The sequence below is a fragment of the Arachis duranensis genome, chromosome 5 (genome assembly GCF_000817695.3).
Source record: "Arachis duranensis cultivar V14167 chromosome 5, aradu.V14167.gnm2.J7QH, whole genome shotgun sequence".
Lineage (NCBI taxonomy): Eukaryota > Viridiplantae > Streptophyta > Magnoliopsida > Fabales > Fabaceae > Arachis > Arachis duranensis.
This window is the reverse complement of record NC_029776.3, coordinates 105,957,649-105,978,974: the sequence shown is the minus strand read 5'-3', so window position 1 is coordinate 105,978,974 and position 21,326 is coordinate 105,957,649. Positions and strand designations below refer to the sequence as shown.

Here is a 21,326-nt window from a genome sequence, read left to right as displayed (position 1 = left end):
ATTAATTTTAGTATAAAATTGATAAATATAAATCATGTTGAACTTATTTCTATTCCAAATCAAATTTTAGAAAATCACTTTTATTCATACTCCAAGTTTGATAAATGTAGAATTTTAAACCTATTCTTAATATATAAAAGTAGATGGATAAGTTTACTTATATTACTTTTAAGATATTTTTTCTCCTCCTACTAATGCCATGTCACCAACGTCGTTTACTTGACAAAATTTTAGAAGCAACAATTCAATTTTTGCCAAATCACCTATTAGTTCTATATCAGAAAAAAATATATACAAAAAAATATACTTAATATAAAAGTAGATGGATAAGTTTACCCACGTTACTTTTAAGACATGTTTCTCCTCCTAGTAATGTCATGTCGTCGCTTACTTGACAAAATTTTAGAATCAACGTTCAAATTTTTGTCAAATCACCTATTATTTTCAAATAAAAAAATAAAATATACAAAAAAAACACCGATAATTAAAAATTAATAGTGTCTAATCAAATTTATAACTTACAAACACTTTGAATCTATATCCCTATATTTATTATATCTTACCGTTATAAACAATACAATAAGTTTATAACCCCGATAATTAATTTATATAAATAACTCATTAAATGTGATCAACATTCATATTACAAATGTCATAATAATATTAATCATAATAAATTTTACGTTATAAATATTCAAATTTCATACTATTTGACCTACTTATATAAGTCTCTTATCACTATTTTTTCAAATAACATCAAATTTAGCACAAAAAATTTATTTTCGAACTACACAACATCTCAAACTTACTTCATTCTTTGAACAATATTACCAAACAAATAGACAATTGATTTATCAAAGTTTACGTAGTTCGCCTATAAAAAACAAAAACAACCACAGATGAAGAGGAGCCTCTTTGCTTAGAAATGATTATATTAGATGAAACGGAGACAACTATATTTGTGGCACATGTAATCAAACACCACAGTATCCAACAATAAAGTAACTCTATATACTTTTCATAATCTCATCTATCAAATTATTAGTTACTAACCAGTGACGGACCCAGAAAAATTTAGTTGCGAGGGCAAAAAAATAATAAAATTTAGGTCTAGGTATATTTTTTTGGTTCTTCACAATATTCAATAAGTTAAGAACTAATCTATCATGACTTTAAGTTTCATTTAAGATGGCCAATGAGTTACTACACACATGAAATGAAATTCGAACTCTCAACACTTATTTAAGCGGGCGATTAAGCTAATCACTCGACCAACCCAAATTTATTTAGACATATTTAAAATTTTAAATTAGGACTATCTATACATATTGATAAGAATTAAAAACATAGACACAATCACTTCTTCTAGTATTTAAAATAATAAAAAGTAATTTCACTCAGTATAATATTTAAAATAATAAAAAAATAATTTATAATGACTTTTTTTATTTTTAACATGACTAAATATTATTTTTTTATGTATGTTCTTTTTATACTAAATCAAATTTAACAATATAATTATTATTAAATATTAAGTTTAACAAAATATTTTTTTAACATAAAACACAAAAAAAAGTATTTATATTTTATTTTGGATAAATATAATATAATAAAAGGTATATATATAGGTATTCGTTTTTTATTTAACTCTGTGGGGGCAAATGTCCCCTTTTCCTTTAATGTAGGTCCGTCACTGTTACTAACTCAATACTTATTTCAGATCAAAGTGCTACAACAAATTTTGTACTATTTGACGGCGAGAAAAAAAAATTGTTGAGCACAACTGTTTCAAATCTAATGACATTCTAAAAAAAACAATGACGTTAAGGTACCACGTCAATTGAAAATTTGTGCAACCTTATATCCTTATGCTTATATTTAAAGTCAAAGTAAATAATTTTAATCTAAAAAAATGTTGTCAACAATACACTATTATCAAGACATTTATTTTCAACAAAAAATACTGAACCTCAACATCCATTACAACATGCAAAGATGGAACAAACAACATAATAGAAAGTGCATACAACTCAACAATTCATAAAGAACATGTTTTTTAAAAACCTACGATAGAAAGAAAAAAGCAACAACTCTAACAACAACTAATAAAAAAAAGAGGACGAGCGCCACATAAGAAGACTAAGTGCTTGTTTGGGCGCTATTATTTTGATAAAAAAGATCTTTTTTCAATGAAAAAGATTTTTTTTTTTTTTAGTGTGTTTGGTAAATTTCGAGTAGTAAAAGTAAAAGCAATAGAAAAATCAGAAAAATATCTTTTTTGAGAAGTTGTAATTTACATCTTTTTTTAAAAGATCTTTTTTCCTTAAAAAAAGATGTTTTTCATGTAATAAATAAATAAAAAAATACTTTTATATTGTTATATCCAAACATGATTGATAGATAAAAAGATCTTTTTGCATGAAATATCCAAACATAAAATTACTTTTACTTTTTTATAAGATCTTTTTAAAAAAGATAACTCAAAAAAAAGATCTTTTCTTAGAAGCTCACTCAAACAAACCCTAAGTCCATCAACTAAAACAAATGTAAAAATTAAATCATCAAATAAAAATATCACTTTGTATAACTCCAACATCCAAATTCTTTGTCTGTAAATTATTTTAAATAAAATACCTTTTAAATTTAACTGTAATTTACACATTTAATTTAATTTTACAAAATATAACAATTTTAATATTTATTATATATTATCATTAATTTACCATTTCGTCTCGCATATGTGTGAGTCTCATTCTAGTTTTTTATTAGACCTTGAGTGCTAAATTACTAATGTTCAAATTTCATCGTTTATCCTAAATTACTACAAAAGAACAAAAATTAAAAACTCTAAACTCTTTGGCTCAATTTTCTCACATTCAGTACACAAAATATACTAATGGAAATTAGATACATTGCTAACAACTGATCTGAAGAAGTTATAGGTAGGACAATTTCAAATAGTTAAAAGGCATAATATATAGTTAGAATCTTGATTTAATTCTTAAAATTTTATGATGTTACGATTTTAAATGAGTTTATCGATTTTACAAAATTTATACTAAATTTAACAATTTTATAATTTAAATCTTGTTAAAATTTTATATTTTATGTCTTGATTTATTTTTTTGATTTTACGTAAAATCTCAATTTTCTCTACTTTGCTTGAAAGAAAGAAACCGAAAAAAAAAATGCACAACATTATTCTAGTAATACTTTTTTGCCAAGTAATTGATATCATCTTCACATTCCCTCTTCAAAGGACTTTTGTATGTATGTAGTAAACACATTAAGATTAAAATTATAGATTGTATTATTTCTCCATTGAAGTTATTTTCATAACAGAGTTAATGTTGATAAAGAAAAAGTGAAAAGTGTAAAAGGTTAGAAGAGAATTAATAATGATAATAAAAAAATTTAAAAAGTGATGTGATAGTATTATATATGTATACGTATGTAAGCAACTAAGTATTGTATACAAATAGCCACAAAAGGTTATAAATACAAGAGATTAAAATAATTGTTTTGACAACCAAACAAATTCTTATGGCATTAACTCTAATATTCACCCCCTAATTATTCAAGAACCACATTACTCGAATAAAAAAACAAGATAGGCAACCTTACCTTAATTTTACTTAAAAAAATATGACATTATACCCGTTATGATTTTAGATTACAATTTTGCTCTTGATTTTTTACGAACTAATCATACTATTTCTGATGACTTATAATTATCATTTTATTCTTACACTTTTATAAAATAATTTTTTTATTTTATCTCCTGTAATTCTAAATTATTATTTTACCCTCGAATTTTTATAAAATGTCCATTTACCTGTGATAATCCCAAATTAAAATTTTGTCCCTACACTTTTTAATTATATTTGTACTCCAAATCATTTATAAAATTACATATTTATCTCTAAACTTTCAATATTCATATTAGGAACCCCAAAAATTTCTTTCATTATATTTTTACCTATTTTTACATTAATTTTCACTATGTTTGATTGTTTTCTATCTGGGCTTTAATTTATACTCTTTTCACTTCTATTATTTCCTCATTCTCCTTTTATTTTAACTTCATTCTTTATGTTTTTATATTTTTCATAATGATAATTTTACCTCTCTTTTGATGTTTTTTTAATTTTTCCCTTATCTATCGTTGACTTTATTAACATATTCTTAAAGATTTCTCTTGTAATAATGTCTAAAATTTATCTCTCTTGCATCATTCTTTTCATATTTATAGCTTAATCCTTAATAGTATAATTAAGCATAGACATAATATTTTCCGGAACCTTCATTTACTTTTAGCCATATACATTCCAATTATTTACATTTATTTTAAGCAATCAAACAGGATTAAATATATACATTCAAACATTCAATTTCATTAAGTTTCAATCAAAAGCATCATTTAGGTTTTTTGACATATAAAAGGCCAATTATGCTAATCTAACTTTTATTTTAATTCCAATTTTTTTAGACACCTCTTGATAATTCTCTAACATACCACTTTTTCCTATATTACAATAAAAAAATTAAGACAAAGAATCCTTTTTGGCTGAATTTTAATGGAGAAAAAGGGAGATATTTTTTTGCCTTTGAAATTTAAAACTTGTAGCTATAGATTCTCTGAAACACTTAGAATATGATTTATGATGAATAGGATGAAATCAAATAAGATTTTTTTTTATGATGCATATATATGGCCGAATCCAAAGAGAGGAGAAAAAAGAAAATTTTCTCATCTTTTGAACTTAAAAATGATGTTTTTTTATTCCTTAAAATTCTTAAATATAATTTCCTAAACAAGAAAATAAAAAAATTGAATCATCTTCCGTAAAAACATAAGGCCAAACCTTAAATAAAGGAAAAGAGAAATTAATTTTTAATTTAATTTTTAAAAAATTATATGAAAATAAAGAGGAGGATGAGAAGAAAAGATTAATTATTGAAGTGATATTTTAATTTGAGCTTTAGTTTTCTCCTAAACCAAGCTTGAACATAGGAATCATGAAAGTTTTTTTTCTATTTTGAATAAAAATAACTATTTTTAATTACGTTGACAAAATTATCTATAAAAGAACAAAATTAATATTATATTTATAAAAGATAAATTATATGACAAAAATACTAAAATCATAAAAACGTTATTGTAAATAATTTTGTTTAAAAAAAATTAATATTTTTGTCATACAAAATTTATTTTTTATAGATATGATATTAGTTTCTTCTTTTATAAATAATTTTGTTAACATTATAAATATCAATAGATAAAAATAGTTATAATATATATACTCACAAATATTTTATATTTATGGCTTTATGTATCTATATATTCTATATACATTGAACTATACATTATAAACAAGTAGGAGTGATAAAGGCTGAATTCATGACTCATCCACTACAAGAAAAAAGGCCTATGGCTACGCTTTTTTCTTGCCACGCTTTAAAAGCGTGGCCAAAAGTGGTCAATGGCCACGCTTTTATGAGGGTGGCGATAGATTAGAGATTTCGCCACCTTTTTATTGCCACGCTTCAAAAGCGTGGCGAAAAGGATCAACGGCCACGCTTTTATAAAGGTGGCAATTGATTAGAGAAACAGCCACGTTTTAAAACTGCCACGCTTCAAAAGCGTGGCCATATAGAGCAACAAGGACGTTTTAAAAGCGTGGTGAAAGGGTTTCATTAAGGCCACGCTTGGAAAACGTGGCCATATCCTGGTCCTCTTTTGGCACGCTTTAAAAGCGTGGCCAAAAGGTTTTTTCTGCCACGCTTCGAAAGCGTGGCCGTAGAGAGAAACAGTTACGTTGTAAAAGCGTGGCAAGAGGGTCCCCAACCCATTGACACCAACCCGACCCGCAACCCGTTAGACACTAACCCTAATCTTCTTTTCCCTTCGAAACCACACTCGCCTGGAAGAGCTCCTTCGCCCTTCGCCCTTCGCCCTCGTCACTGTTCATACTCTTCATACTCTTCATCTTCTTCATCTTCATCTTCTTCTTCATACTTTTCATCTCTCTGTTCACCTTCAAGCTCCACCAAACATGGGCGACGGCAAGGTATCCGCGACGCTCTCTTCTCCTCCAAGCCCTCCGATTCCAAAGGTATGATCTCTTCACCAAACCCTAATAAGCCCAAAGAAAGCTTCGGGACTACTCTCTCACTCTCAACTCGATCTTACACTGTCACTCTCAACTCCCATCTCTCAACCCTGGAAGAGCTCAGATCCCCGCCGTCACCAGCACCGTCCTCGCTGCGCCATTAGCCTCCCCTCTGCCTCGTCTCCCCCTCGTCACTAGGGTCGCCCTCCTCGCCGATCTCCTCTGCATCGTCAGTGTCGTCTCTCTCTCTGCTCCCAACGCTAACTGCAATGTAAGTCTCCTCAGTCAGATCTATTCTCTTTGTACTTGATTTCTCCCATGGATCTGATCCTATGTTAATTTGTTGTTTTCTTATTTATTGACCTGCACTTAGGGCTGACGACGAACCCGTTGATCAAAAGAGATACCTCGAAGACTCTTGCAAACCAAAGTGTGTCAAATCATTACTTGAATATCAGGTATGGATTCCCTTATTTTTGTTGCTTTTTCTACAAGATGGCTTCTGGAATGGCAGAATAGATAGATTCAAAGATTTAGGACAAAATGGTAAAACAGTACTAGGAAATGAAATGCTTATATTTTATACCTTAGGTTCTGCCTTCTTATATGGTTATAATTTTTTACTGAACCATACAATCTAGAAACAAACAAGAGATGCTACCATTCTTTCATTCTGTTCTTCAATTGCCTTCCTCTAAGTTCACTTTTTTCTTATTTTTTCTTCCTTTTTCAATATAATTTTAAATAGTATTACGGTTTGTTCATGCAGAAATGTAATAAGTAGACTGGTCCTATATAACCATTTTGTTTTCTTTGGACAGTTATGTAGTGGAATTGACGAGAATGCCGTGGGGGCTTGTTCTGAGCTCATATTTGCTCCTATTGATGAAATGTTCCCAGATGATGCTCCATTGTTGCCTTCCGGTTTCTGCATTATCCCGTTGGATTCAAAACCAGTTGAGTTCTGTTTATATTTGGTCCTTTTTAGTGTTAAGTCTCTTAATATTGCATTTGAATAGAGAAAAAAGTACTGTGCAAGTAAGAAAGGAGCTACTGAAACTGATGCACACATATGACACACTATAATCATGTTGATATCATTGTTTTCCAGGGTGATAAAAAGGATTCAGTGACAGCAAGTCAAACCCTGGATTTGACATCTGGTTTTGAAGTTGGCCCAACAACAAATGGTGCACGCGATGCGGTATCATGTCATAGTGCTCGGTCAGTGTTGACTATTGCCTTCCAGTTTCCTTTTGACAGTAGTCTGCAGGATAATGTTGCTATCATGGCACGCCAGTACATCCGTAGTGTGATTTCCTCTGTGCAGAGGGTTGCCATGGCGATTTCTCCATCTGGTATAAACCCGGCAGTTGGCTCAAAACTCTCTTCTGGTTCTCCAGAGTCTCTTACACTAGCCAACTGGATCTGCTGCAGTTATAGGCAAGTCTGCATCTGTTGTATTGTGTTCAAGCTTTATTGTTGAATATTCATTCTTGAAAAGTATCTAATGATGCCCTTCACTTTTTTGTTCTTCTTTCTTCTATGAATAGTTATTATTTGGGGATAGAGTTGCTGAGATCTGATTCTCTCATTGGTGAGTCAATGCTTAAACATTTGTGGCATCATCAGGATGCCATTTTGTGCTGTTCTTTGAAGGTATAGCAGATGTTTTGTTCATAGTAGAGTTCATCATTTCCATGAAAGCCTTTAATTTAAGATATATATGATTCTCTGTCTGGATCGTAGTCGGTGCCGGTGTTTATCTTTGCAAACCAGGCTGGCCTTGACATGTTGGAAACAACTTTGGTGGCTTTACAAGACATCACATGGGTATTTAGAGGAAGGTAATTCATTAAGTCTGCAAAATTGTAACAATGAATCTTTCTCTAAGTGTTGTTTATGTATGTTCAACTTTAATTTGTGGGAAATGGGAATTGTTTCTTTAATTAACTGTTCTGTTTCTTTGTTTATCAGTGCCTTGTATTAACTCCATCTTGTGAAGGCAGAGAAAGCTAGAAGATACATTCCAAAAGAATTCAAATAGGTTGAAGCTTTTGGGTAGGTCCAATATTGTAATTTCCTCTCTTTAAATGCATCAATTCTTTTATGGGTTTGATCTTTAGGCAATTTGTAAATATTGAATCCAAGAAATGTCGTCAGTTTGGAAGACTAACTATTACTGACGTGAACTCAGGGATATTTTTGTTTGATGTCTTCTGATTTGCATTTTAATCTTTACAATGATGGTTGCCCGATGTCCAGTGTTTCTCCGCGAGCTCAGAGCCACTACTAGACCCTGTTTTACTGTGCACCCACCCTCTGCCACTGTCGCTACCCCAGCGCCACCACTAGGCCGCCACCGTGTTGCTCCGGCCATTCACTCATCATCATCAATCTTTCCCTTTCTTTCCCCTGTTCCAATTCCCTGCTTCCCAGGTTCCCCTTTCATCTCATTTAATCTGGTTTAACTCATTCTGTTTAGCTTGTTTAGTTCAACTAATTTAGTTTAGTTGAATTAGGTGGTTAGAGAATCTGGACTGGTTAGTGGATGTAGGTTTTGTTTTGTTTACTGCTGCTGTTCGGAATGAATTTGTCTTTCCTCTGAATGTTGCCCTGGATGAACTTGTTTATTGTGCTGTTTTGGTGTTGAATTCTGGACTTGTGATTGCTGTTTATTGTATTTTTTTTCATTGTCCAAAATAGATGCTGTGAAAGTGTTACTGTTTCATTAATTTTTCTTGGTTTGTTGTTGCTGAGTGCTGCTTTGCTTGTTGCTTGGTCCATATTATATGAACTGCAATGATTTCAGTTTGTGGAACTGGTTAAGTCATATGAATTCTGTTTGCTGCTTGCTTGAACCTGGGAAACATGCTATTTACTGCTCTTCTTTACTTCTCTACTATAGTACTATTAGATATACTATTTTGACTTTGTGAGGATCTTGTATCTGCGTATTTGTTTGATTTAGGAATTATTTATAACATAGTCTCGATTTTGTGTTTCTATTAATATCTTAGTTATTTATAACTATCTTTGATGTGCATCATATTCATTACTTCACATACAAAAAGAAAAGATAATTGATATTCATTATTCATTATGATACAAAGAAATCGAGCTAGCTAGTTCTAAATTTCTAATAGAAAGAGATGGAACTGCTACAGTTTTGCGATGGGGTTGCAACTCTTATGGAGCACATAGGTTCATAATACACTTAATCTGAGCACATTGCACCATCAATATCTCAACCAATCATGTTTATTTCTGAAGTTTGAAGATTATATTAAAAAGATAATGACACTTGATCATTATGAGTTAGAGATACAGCATTATAAATCATTATATATCGTTTTTGTTGGTTCAATTTGTTCTTGATATTTTGCTGCAGGCTAGTATTAGAATGGATTACTTGAACGTGCACAAAGTGGAGCAGTTTTAGGTTGATTCTGATCTTTTACCAAGTATTTAGGTTGATGATCATCTCTATTAGTGTAATTCGATATACTATGAGCAGTTCTAACTTGTATTGTTTTTGTATTTTTCTTCGGTTTTTAGTTTTGGAATTTGAACTCGAGATTTATTTTGTATTTGAGTATTAGTTTTTTAATGTATAAAACAATTATAGTAAATTATATATGTCACTAACTATTGTTTGATTTGTCTTGTAATAAAAATTGCATACTATATTTGTAGGTTTGGTAATAAAAAAGGATTGAAAATTTATATTGTGTAGTAATGAAGATCAAGTAAGGAAAATAAATATTATTTTTTTAATTTAACAAGGCTTTCGCCACGCTTTTAAAGCGTGGCCGTATATCTCTCCCTATCGCCACGCTTCCAAAGCGTGGCCGTATCTCTCCCTATTGCCACGCTTCCAAAGCGTGGCCGTATCGCTCCCTATCGCCACGCTTCCAAAGCGTGGCTGTATCTCTCGCATATGGCCACGCTTTAATGGGTGGCCAGTTGTAAAAAGCGTGGCAAAAGAAAAAGCGTGACGATAGGTCACCAAAAGCGTGGCGATAGAGCAACCGCCACCCTTTGATAGGTCACCCTTTCAAAAGCGTGGCGGTAGTTCAAAAAGCGTGGCGAAAAGCTATCGCCACGTTTTTTTCAGCTTTTCGCCACGCTTTAAAAGCGTGGCAATAGACGTATTTTCTTGTAGTGATCAGACCAACTTACCCAACTTGTCAAAAAAAAAAAAATTAGGCTAGAATTTGAAATTCGTTAAAATTATATCGCCCAATTTATTATAAATTGGTAGGAAAAAACAACTCACTAGAATAAATATTTTTTAATAACAAAGTGACTAATATTATAAAATTAATAATTATATAATTTTTAAATACAGTCGTTTAACTTTGTTATTTTTTATTTTTTTTGTTATTTATTTTATTTTATAGTCTCATATATGTACTTTAATAAAAATAATTTTATTAGCAAATATTATTGTAAATAATTTTATTAAACTAAAAATAGAAAAATATGTAAAATTATAAGGTAATTTAATTATTTTTATTTATATTTAATTTTTTAATTTTTTTTTTTTAAAGAGTGTAGACCGACTAGCATTTTAAATCCGTTTTTAGACGGAGTTTGACGGGGCGGGACGAAGTGTCCGTTTTGGCAGCCATAGTTGAAGTCTTGAAGGTGCATCGTGCATGCCTTCTCACATTATATAAGGGGGACGCCAAGCCCGAGGAAGCATAAACAAACATCTCCACCAATAAGCTTCCCTCTTTTTCCACTTCTGCAATCATGCGCCTCCACCGCAGCGACAAATACTCCTCCCCCGCCGGAACCATGAGGTACCGGGGTGTGAGGCGGAGGCCATGGGGACGTTATGCCGCTGAGATAAGGGACCCTCAATCTAAGGAGCGGCGTTGGCTGGGGACATATGACACGGCGGAGGAAGCCGCCTGCGCCTACGACTCCGCTGCCAGAGTCTTGCGTGGCCCCAAGGCGAGAACTAACTTTTTGTACACTACTTCCCCTCCTCAACCTTCTTCCATCTTCCTCACCAACAAAAACAATCATAAAGACATCCTTAACCGCAGTAGCCACCTCTTCTTCAACAGCCGTAACTGCCACATGGGTGGTTCTTCATTTTCTACCTTCCAGCAGCTTAACTCCACAAACATGCTCATAGCCCCTTCTGCTTCCTTCTACTCTTACACCAACCCCAAGGACAGTTTAGTCAACTCATCACATGCTGGCAATGCTAATAACCCTTCTCTTTCATCTTCCTTATCATACCCCAAGGGCAGTTTAGTCAACTCATCACATGGTGGCAATGCTAACCCTTCTCTTTCATGTTCCATTAGCCACCATTTATCCTACCCCAAGGGCAGTTTAGTCAACTCATCAAATGGTAGCAATGCTCCTAACCACAGCGCAGCCTTTTCTTCCTCTTGCCTGACGAACACAAACAGTGATAATAATTATAAAGCTGATGGCAGTGAATACTCGCAAGACTCAGACTCATCATCGGGGTTGTTGGAAGAGATAGTTAGAGGTTTCTTGAAAACTCCAAAGCCCACTAAAAGTGAGTCTTTGTTGTTATTAGCTGCTCCTACACCTACTTCTCCATCCCAAGTTAAGGCTCACTCATTTCCTCCTCTTTCCGCTCTTTCCACAGGCGACACCATGAAGAAAGACCAGGATACGGCGGCTCCCTCTAGCATGCCTTTTACTCAGGAGAACAACAACAATAATAATCATCATCATCTTGAAGAGTGGCCAACCATGGAAGACATTTTTCATCAGTACCCGGACTTTCTTAATTAGATTAGGTCACGTACTTTATAATATGCACTCTCTGTGTTTTTCTCTTCTTTTTCTTTTTTTTTTTTTATTTTAGTATTAGGTCGCTGGAAATTTAACAAGTTTAACTAGCTAGTGGTGTCCGCTGCCTTATATGTTAAGGTAAGCTATATATTATAATGTATCGTTGTTGTTCAGAAAGCTGATAGATCTAATCTCTATTTAGGGTTTTTTATTTTTGTTTTATTCGTAGTTCGGAACTCACTTTAATTTGTACTCTCCTACCTCTCCTGCTATAAATTTGGAAGGAACCTGAATGAGACTCGCAAGTTGAATATCTAATATTTCTTATATATGTATTAGTATTCTAGATTTATAATTCTACATATAATAATATTAGACAATGCAGTTTTAAAGTTAAAAGAATCTATTATAGAATTAATATGCTATGTTAATATTAGATAGAATAATGAATATTTTTATGGTGTCTATAAATTATATATGTTTCAATTTTATAAAAAAAGAAGATTCTATAATAAATACGTCTTTCAATATTTATATTTAAATGAATTAGATAAAGGATTTATAGACACCATCAAAATTTCAAAATTTATAGACATCACGAAAATGAAAAATGTCTTTTCTAACACAGTTAGAGTTTGCATTAATGCAAACCAGAAACAATTCCGTTAGATTATTCTAGAATGGTCACATACATATCAATAATAATGTTAGGGAGATAATTTTTAAAGTTATTTTATATAATATAATATTTATAATTTTATATATATAATATTTTTACTTATATATTTATAAAATTTAAAATTATATAATTATTTTAATAATAATTAATAAATATTAAATAAGATAATATTAAATTGTTAGGATTATTTTTCATTATTTTTTAAATATTATTACATATGGATATATGTACACATACCACTTTGGGAAAAGTAAGAAAAATTAGGCAAATACTACGTCAGTTAATTAAATTAATTTATGTGCATGGTGAATTTTCCCGCCGTGCAGTTACAAGTTTTCGGATGGATGTCACCGCTCCCCACTCCCCACTACTATGATGCCTGTAGTCTATATATATATGGACCAACTTATATATCATTAAAACTTAGTTAAAGGGGGACTAAATATGACACTTATTTTAACTACTTGTGAAAGTTTGAGAGTAGGTTTATCTCAAATGAACCACCCTAATAATATATTAATATTATTGTGCTTGTTTGACTCTATTACCAAGGATTCAAGTATTGAACAATTATAATATTGTCAAAGTTATATCTTATCAACTTTTTTTTAGTCTAAATTATATCTTTTTTTATTCGATATTTCAGGACACATTAAGAGTTAATTTATTATAGATTGTCTTTATAGATTGGAGTTCTATTTAAGAATTTATTGCTATCCAATAGATTTTTGTATGTATAATACAGAATTTAAATCTTCTAAACCGATAAGTCAATAACTAATTCGTTGCGAATCTAAGTTTTATTTAAAGATCTATTATTAGATAATAAACAAAATTTAAACTTCTAACACTATTTTTTATTTAAATAGACAAGTGAGTGGACCACTCGACTAACCAGTTGGTTTAAATTATATATCTAACGTATTCGTGGAACAACTAGCTAGGAACAAACGAGGAAATTAAAACATAATTTCAGCTTATTATTGTAAATGGTTAGCTGGGAATATAAATTTCATGTGTATATAAGTTGCTTTATTTTTTCTTCTAAAACTAGAGTTTCTATTATAGTACATAATGATTATTAATTATTTATCCCTATGTATGTTGGCACCTTAATAGAGCTACTTGTTTAAATATAAAATTATCTGTACCTAATAATACAATGACCGAATTCCTGAGAGATAATGAAAAACATTTTCTGCTTAACCATACCTTAAATTTCATCACTTTATTATTATGATTATTCACTTATTAATCTGAACGTTAAATTTAGAACGTGAAAAAGAAATTAGTATCCAAATATTATCTAGGGATCATTAGAATCAGGACCAACGCAGCTGGCACCACACAAAAGCCTAAGGCCTTGTTGGTGGCAAAAGAATTTAGTAAAGTTGTTTGTGAATAGCGATGAGATCTTACTTTCTGCATATGTGATGTGAAATTAGCCTACCCCTAATTATAATATTGTAATAATAAATTAGAAATGCTAGCAATTTATAACTAGTTATTTTAATTTATAAAAGTGTGCCATAAAAAAATGGTTTATATTTGAGATATAATCATTAATGTTATCTTTTTTTAATTCAAATTTTGGGATAACAAATTTTATGACATGATATTAGAATTCTGTGTCAGAAACATTAAGAGTTTGATTTTTAAATAATAAACTCCAAAAATAAAAAAAATATCATAAAGCAAATAAAAAAAGACCTATGCAAAACTCAAAAGTCTCGTATTTGAGAGAAAATATTAAAAATATAACTATTTTAAACTTTTGAAATGAATTATTATATGATAGTTTAAATAACATGAATTAAATGCCCTTTTAGTTAAAAACATAAAAAAAATCTTTTGTCAATTTTTTTTAAATATTTACTCAACTCTTTCCTTTTTATCAGTCACTAGCTAAATCCATAGTTATCATATGAATCTTGGAATAGTAATTTAAAAGGATTACCAAATAAATTTTGATTAACAATCAACCGAAAAAGAATAGTTGTGTACTTCTAAAAATATTTATTGATTGTTAAGAATATAATTGATACTTCAATGATAAATAGTGCATAGAAGAATGAGAGTGAGATATATTATATGTAAAAAAAGGGAGTAAAATTAATAAATAAAAACAACAAATTTGAGTGTAAAAAAAAGTAGTACAAAATAGAAATAGTGCATGAAAATAAGAGTGGAAGACACCATAAAGTAAAAAGGGAAATAATAAAACTAAAGTGATGACTACTACTTAAAAGGAACAATTCAAGTATACATTACAAATATATACTATAATTTTATTTCCTTATTTTCAAAATAATTATCCAAAAACAAAAACAAAAACAAAAACAAAAACAAAAACAAAAGCACACATATTAGCATGCAAGAAAGAATGAAAGTGAACAATATTACACAACAAAACAAAATGAAAAAAAGTTAAAATAACTTACAATAAAAAGAAAAATAAAATATACATATTTATAATATCATTTAATCTCTTTATTAGAGTTTAGAATTTATTTTTATTTATATATTTTAAAATTATTTTTGTTAATAATGTAAATTTTTTAATATTACAATTCTATTTTAGTAATTTACTGTTTGATTCGAGAAGAAAGTGTTATTTTCTTATATGTTTAATTAATTCTCTCCCTAGCTAGTAGTATTATCTGAAGGTTGATAATAAATAAGGCAGGTAACCTTTAATAATGTAACTTGAGAGCAGGGGCAGAAGACAATGACATATCTATGGTCATGGAAACTTCAGAATATCTACTATAATAGCTAGTGGATTCCAAATGAGAAAATGCATTAAATATATAATCAATAATTTAATAACATAAGTTTTAAAGATAAAAAATAGGGTTTCCAACATCCTAATATAAACATTCAAACAAACAAAAAATTTTCTCAATATAAGAAAAATCATGCAATCTCTTACAGATGAAAAAAAAAAACATTGTCATCAATTTCTTTGTTAAAATATTATTAAAATTAATTAATATTTATTAGAATTATTTAATATATCTGAATATTTATTATAAATATTATAATTTATTATTTCAATTTACTTAACACTTATAAATATATTTTTATATTGTCTCATTCTATACAATTTAAATAAATATATAAATTTTTTTTTATTGTTCTCTTTTATCCGATCTAACACTCTTCTTCATATATTGTATATAGTAAGTGCACTATTTTTTTGTTCTTCATAGGTATGGAAGAGAGAGTATGATATGAATAGGGCTGGCAATTCATATCCTACCCGCGGGTACCCAACTCAATCCAATCCGTAGGGTAGGGTACGGTTCGGATATGTCTGTGGATAGGGTAGGGTACGGGTTTAGGGTGTACCCTACCCTACCCTACCCTACCCGCACCTTATATATAACACATATTTTATAAAAATCTCTTTATATAGTGAAGGAAGTGAGACTTGAACCCACAATATTTCTTATGTAATGACTTATAATAAATGAACAACTATTAAACTAGTTAGTTAATTTAGTAATTTAGAGCATTAGTTTTTTATTTTTTATGTTATTAATACGTATAAAATTCGAAATAATTGAATTTTATATTTACTTTGAAAAAATTTGATATTTCTGCGGGTAGGGTAGGGTAGGGTAAGATTTAAAATTTTAGGGTGCAGATAGAATTAGAATTGAGAGATTCTCAACCCGCAGATAGAGTTAGGGTAGGATCCAAACCCTACCCTACCCTACCCATTGCCAGTCCTAGATATGAACTTAAGTTACTACACCACCTATAAATAGGAACAATAATAATCATACCAATATAATTCGGACAACAATATCCCAGCAATCTCGCTCCTAAACCCTAAACCATAGCGTTTCCACTTTCCAGTGCGGACTCGTGACAGTGTTTATCCCTGCAATGCAAAACACTAAATTAATTAATAACTGAAAAACAAAAAAAAATATAGAAGATCAGTTAACAAATTCTCATAATTATCTAGCAACTAATTATTAAAGAAAATTTTTATTTACAAACTCAGAGATACCAAACACCTACTTTTATTTGTATATATTTTCATTTTAATTGGAATAATATTATTACGGAGTAATAAAATTTATTATTTTTTATTAATATTTAGTTAATATTCTAAATCTTAATTATTAAATTTTAAATTTTAAATTTTAACATTTAAATCCTAAATTTTAATAGTATAAAAAATGAAGTGAGAGTGATATTTATAAGAAACTCTGATGTTTAATTTAGCAAAAATTTTAAACAGAATTTTAATAGATTGGATCTTAAATATACTTAAGAGTGTCAGTATTTTTATAATAAAATTAATAACCACTTTTTTAAAATAATAGTTTCGTCTTTAATAATAAATAACTATTTTTTTTTAAAAGTTGTTGATATCTTCTTTCCAAAAAAGAATGAAGATATCTTAAGAGATAATTATTTGACTTAGATAAATAAAACTTAAACTGCTATCATTGAATCCAATCTCTATAAAATTGGGTAAAAAAAAAACACCCTTTTGAGTGAATTTTTTTTAGGCCGGACTTAATATTTTTTTATCAGAGTAGGAACAATATTGATAAAGTGTTAGATAATCCTACCATTTTTCTTTTGTTTTATCTTCTGATTCTCGAAAACCAAATGATTACAATTTTGCATTGCTTGATGTTATATTTAGATATCAAATGACTGCTGATATAAAATTATGTTCGTAAAAAATGCTTAAAAAAATTATCCTTGTTTACCAAAAAGATTTTATTGTTGACAATACTAATCACAAAAATATTTAAATAGATTTTCACTAAAATTTTATTCCCTATGACACTTTTAACTAATCGTGAATTTTAAGTTCTTACCATTAACTACTATTTTTATTTAAAATATTTGATAACAAAAAAAAATAAAAAACACCTAAAATTTGTTTTATTTAATATTTATTAATTATAATAATAATTAATAAATATTAAATAAAATAAATTCTAATTTTTTATCTCTTTAATATTATTATTTTTTATATAGCAAGTGAGCGTATAATATTGTTGTCTATTTAATTTTTTTATCAATATTTCGGTGCCTAAAATTTTTTGTAGTAAAAAATAGTGATTTTTTCAAAACAAAATTCGATAATTAATGATTCTTAAATAATTTTGAATGGTATTAATTTATAATTAAAATTGTGATACAGGGTAAATATTCTGTTATTAGTCTTTTATCATCATGTAAGTTTATTAAGATTTAGTTTGGTAAAGTTTTTATTTTTTAAAAATAGTTTATAAAAATTAATTTTTAAAAATTAGCTTTTTAAAAGTTGTAACATCTGTATTTAGGTGTTTTAAAAAACATTTTTAATTTTTAAAATTTGTAAGTACAAAAAAATCAAATTTTTTATTCACTATACATAAAACGAGATATTTATACATTTAAAAAATACAAATACATACATTTTCAAAAGAAATTGACCAGACTAAGTCTAAGCCATACTGAAACTTTTTAAAAATGTATTTAATATTTTTTTTCTTTTTTAGATCTATAACTCTAATTCGAAAAATTTTTAAGCTAAAAACTTACTTGTTTTTTTATTAATATAACTTATAATTTCATGATAAATTTCTTCAGATACTACCTATTACTTTCTACGGAGAAAAAAAAAACCTACATATATAACTGTAAATAACTAAATATCGTTCTGATGGTGTGGAGATTAAACCTTTCCCAGAAAGCAGTTAGGTTAGGCCAAAATATGGTCCACATGTATTGCACGAACAAGCAAATGATACATGCATGTGTGCTTGAAAGCTTAAAAGCACTAAACTAAAAGACAAAGAATAAATACTCCCTTATTTAGCCGCATGGATCAGAGATTCCATGGCATTAAAATTGAATCTTAAGGCTCCACCTAAAATCTTGAAGGAAACAGTAGTAGCAGTACATGCTCCTTATATTTCCAGCAGAAGAAGAGAAAGAATTGATGATGCTGACTGCATGTATTAGAGAGATCAATAATCAATATATAATATACGGATATCTTCTCAAAGATGGAACATGTAGGTACCCACTTCCCTTTCTTTCATTCATTTCTCCATACATCTTCCAATCTTTAATTTGTGTTTTGTCTCTTTCCCCCCTCCCCCACTCCCCTCTCTTCATTTATGGCTCCCTCTCCCCGGTTTGACCCCTTAAATTTATTAATTAAATTAGTTGACTCGATTTTATTAAATTAATTATTATTTTAAAATTTTAATAATTTATTAATTAATTTATGTTTATTATATATTTTAGTATTTGTATTATATAAAATCTTGAGAATTCGGGTTCAAAATGTATTGGATAGCAGGTGTTTGTAAGTCTCAATACAAGAGTAATAGAATGAATGGATCACATGCAACGGTTGAGTTCAAGAAAGATGAGGATTGTTATCAAAATTTTTTAGAGAAAATACATATACTTAAATTAATAAGTGGCTAAATTGACTTTTTTTATGTGTGTGTAGTGTAAATTTTTTTTTAATAAGAAGTTTATGAGCGGTTAGAATTTAGAATCGGCATTATAATTTTTTGATATTATGTAGCATTAAACTTATGAAAATACTGCAAGTAAATTGAATTTATAATTTTTAGTACAGTTACATAACCAAGTTAATATGAATAAATTTTTAAAGTGACCTCTTAAATTGATGTTGTATATTACAATTGTTTTTTAAATTTTAATTATATTAATTATGTTTTTAAAATTAGTAAAAATATACTATGTTAAACTCGTTTTTTCTTAACAGCGTGTTGATGTGAATTTTTAATAATATGTGTCATATGTATTATAGTTTGATTACGTATAATGGTATATCAGTCAATAACATGTTATATATTAACATAAAGAATTATATCACGTACTATAAACCTATTTAGCTACATGTCAGTATGTGTAATATTATTCGTCCACAAATTATTCGTTATATTATTATTATTATTATATATACACTAAATTAATTTCTCATTTTATGTACCAAATTAATTCTTTCATTTTTTTTGGTAAATTCAAAATTCAAGACCGATTTTAGCGCACAATACTAATTTAAAAGACCAACATAAAAATTTAGTTAGTTAATATAATAAACAGTAATCTGATTTCTAACAATGTCTTGAGAAACTATAACTGAGAAAATCAATGCCTTTTTCCCCTTCTCTTGAAGCCCGGGTAAAAGAGGAGTAATATAATAATCTCCATACACATCAAAATAGCACTTTCTTCAGGATGATGATCATTATCATGATCATGATGATATGATGGTAACAGAGTACTCAAGTTCGGGGGCAATTACTACGCAACGCAGAGTTTGGGGCATGGGTCTTTATCTAGCTAATCAAATTTGGATTAAAAGGAAAAAAAAAAAAAAATCTTTATCTAGCTAATCAAATTTAGATTAAAATAAAAAAAGAGATAAACTAAAACTGTTTTTCATTTTTAAAAATGATGATAAAAATATTTTTTTAGTAATGATAAAAATATAATAGTTAATTTATTATTAATTTTTAATATACATAAAATATTTTTATATATACAAATATATAATAATAATTAATTTAATATTTAAATTTTGTGTATTAATAACAAATATTTTTTATTGTCGACATAATACTGATCTACTTTAAATATCTAAGGATTTAAGTAAAACAAAAATACAAAATGAAATGATATATAGATATTTGTTATTTTGTAATAACATTTGTATAAAGCTACTGTATGCATAATCATATTATTAGAGAGAGTATAAGACCTTAATTTTGCTAAATTGAGTGCGGATCGGAGTAACATCTATTTGACACGGAATGGATCGTCATCAGTTTCAGCTTTTGCTTCTTTTTGTCATAAATAATTGTGTTTACGGATTTGAAAGCAATGGTGCTAGACTTGATGAACTGAATGCATGGCTAATAGTATTAATTGCTGCAGTTCAGTTTAATTTTATTGTTCTGTACTATATATGGTTATTGGATAGGTGCAGAACTTGAGGAAATTAAACTGTATGTGGGTCATAAAGAAGAAAAATACCGTTGCTAGGTTGTCTCTCGGTGCAGTTTGTGCTCAAAGAAGGGGTAGAGAGATGTTATTAAGACATAAAAAAATATTTAAAATATTATTTTGTATTCTATAGTTAACACAGTAATATTTATTGAGTGATATTAAATATAATAGGTGTGTAATTATAAATTTTATATACATGAAATTATAAAATTTAAATTAAATAAAATTATTTTAAATTATTGACAATTTTATTCTAAACATGCTTTTTTTTTTTTAAAAAAGTTAGGAGTGAAATTTAAACCTAAAATTTTTAAGTGAGAATGAAAAAATTATTTCATTTAATTTGAGTTATAACTCGTTCACATACTTCATAGTCATCTTGCCATGGTACAACATTGTAATTAAAGTATATATATTCTAGAAATGATTAAAAAAATCCATGTTACTAATTAAAATTAATTTTGATCCCCATATTAATTTTATTTTTAATTTATATAGATATTTTTATATATCGTTGAATCATGATTATTTGCATAAGAAGAAAATTTAAAGAAAAAGTTCACCTTAAATTTAAAAAAATATGATTCTATTTATTCAATTCCTCACCTAAATCAATTTATATTGAAAGTACAGTGAACGAACATGAAAAGGAAGTAACACTGATGCAAATTAAGTATCAAATAGAACAAATAGGACTGCAAATAGACATATAACATCTTTTTTTTTTTTTGGACCAT

The 21,326-nt window shown here is 28.6% G+C and overlaps 2 protein-coding genes across 2 annotated transcripts in view; both read left to right on the top strand.

The window, feature by feature from the left end:
* Window positions 1–8,211, top strand: part of LOC107490986 (homeobox-leucine zipper protein REVOLUTA-like) — a 13,513-nt gene extending 5,302 nt beyond the window's left edge. Inside the window, exons 3-8 of the mRNA XM_021143587.2 lie at window positions 5,758–5,827; window positions 6,935–7,069; window positions 7,237–7,556; window positions 7,667–7,772; window positions 7,863–7,960; window positions 8,091–8,211. Coding sequence (XP_020999246.2) covers window positions 5,758–5,827; window positions 6,935–7,069; window positions 7,237–7,556; window positions 7,667–7,772; window positions 7,863–7,960; window positions 8,091–8,103 — 742 coding nt within the window. The 3' untranslated portion in view covers window positions 8,104–8,211. The remainder of the gene's footprint in view (window positions 1–5,757; window positions 5,828–6,934; window positions 7,070–7,236; window positions 7,557–7,666; window positions 7,773–7,862; window positions 7,961–8,090) is intronic.
* Window positions 8,212–10,871: 2,660 nt separating this feature from the next.
* Window positions 10,872–11,900, top strand: LOC107490827 (ethylene-responsive transcription factor ESR1-like). Its single transcript, XM_016111645.1, has one exon. It carries the CDS (start codon window positions 10,872–10,874, stop codon window positions 11,898–11,900), a length of 1,029 nt encoding a protein of 342 aa, XP_015967131.1.
* Window positions 11,901–21,326: the final 9,426 nt, after the last annotated feature.

What these genes read in the sequence shown, in the direction of transcription:
- LOC107490827 (XM_016111645.1), top strand. Translation starts at nt 10,872, where the DNA reads ATGCGCCTCCACCGCAGCGACAAATACTCCTCCCCCGCCGGAACCATG.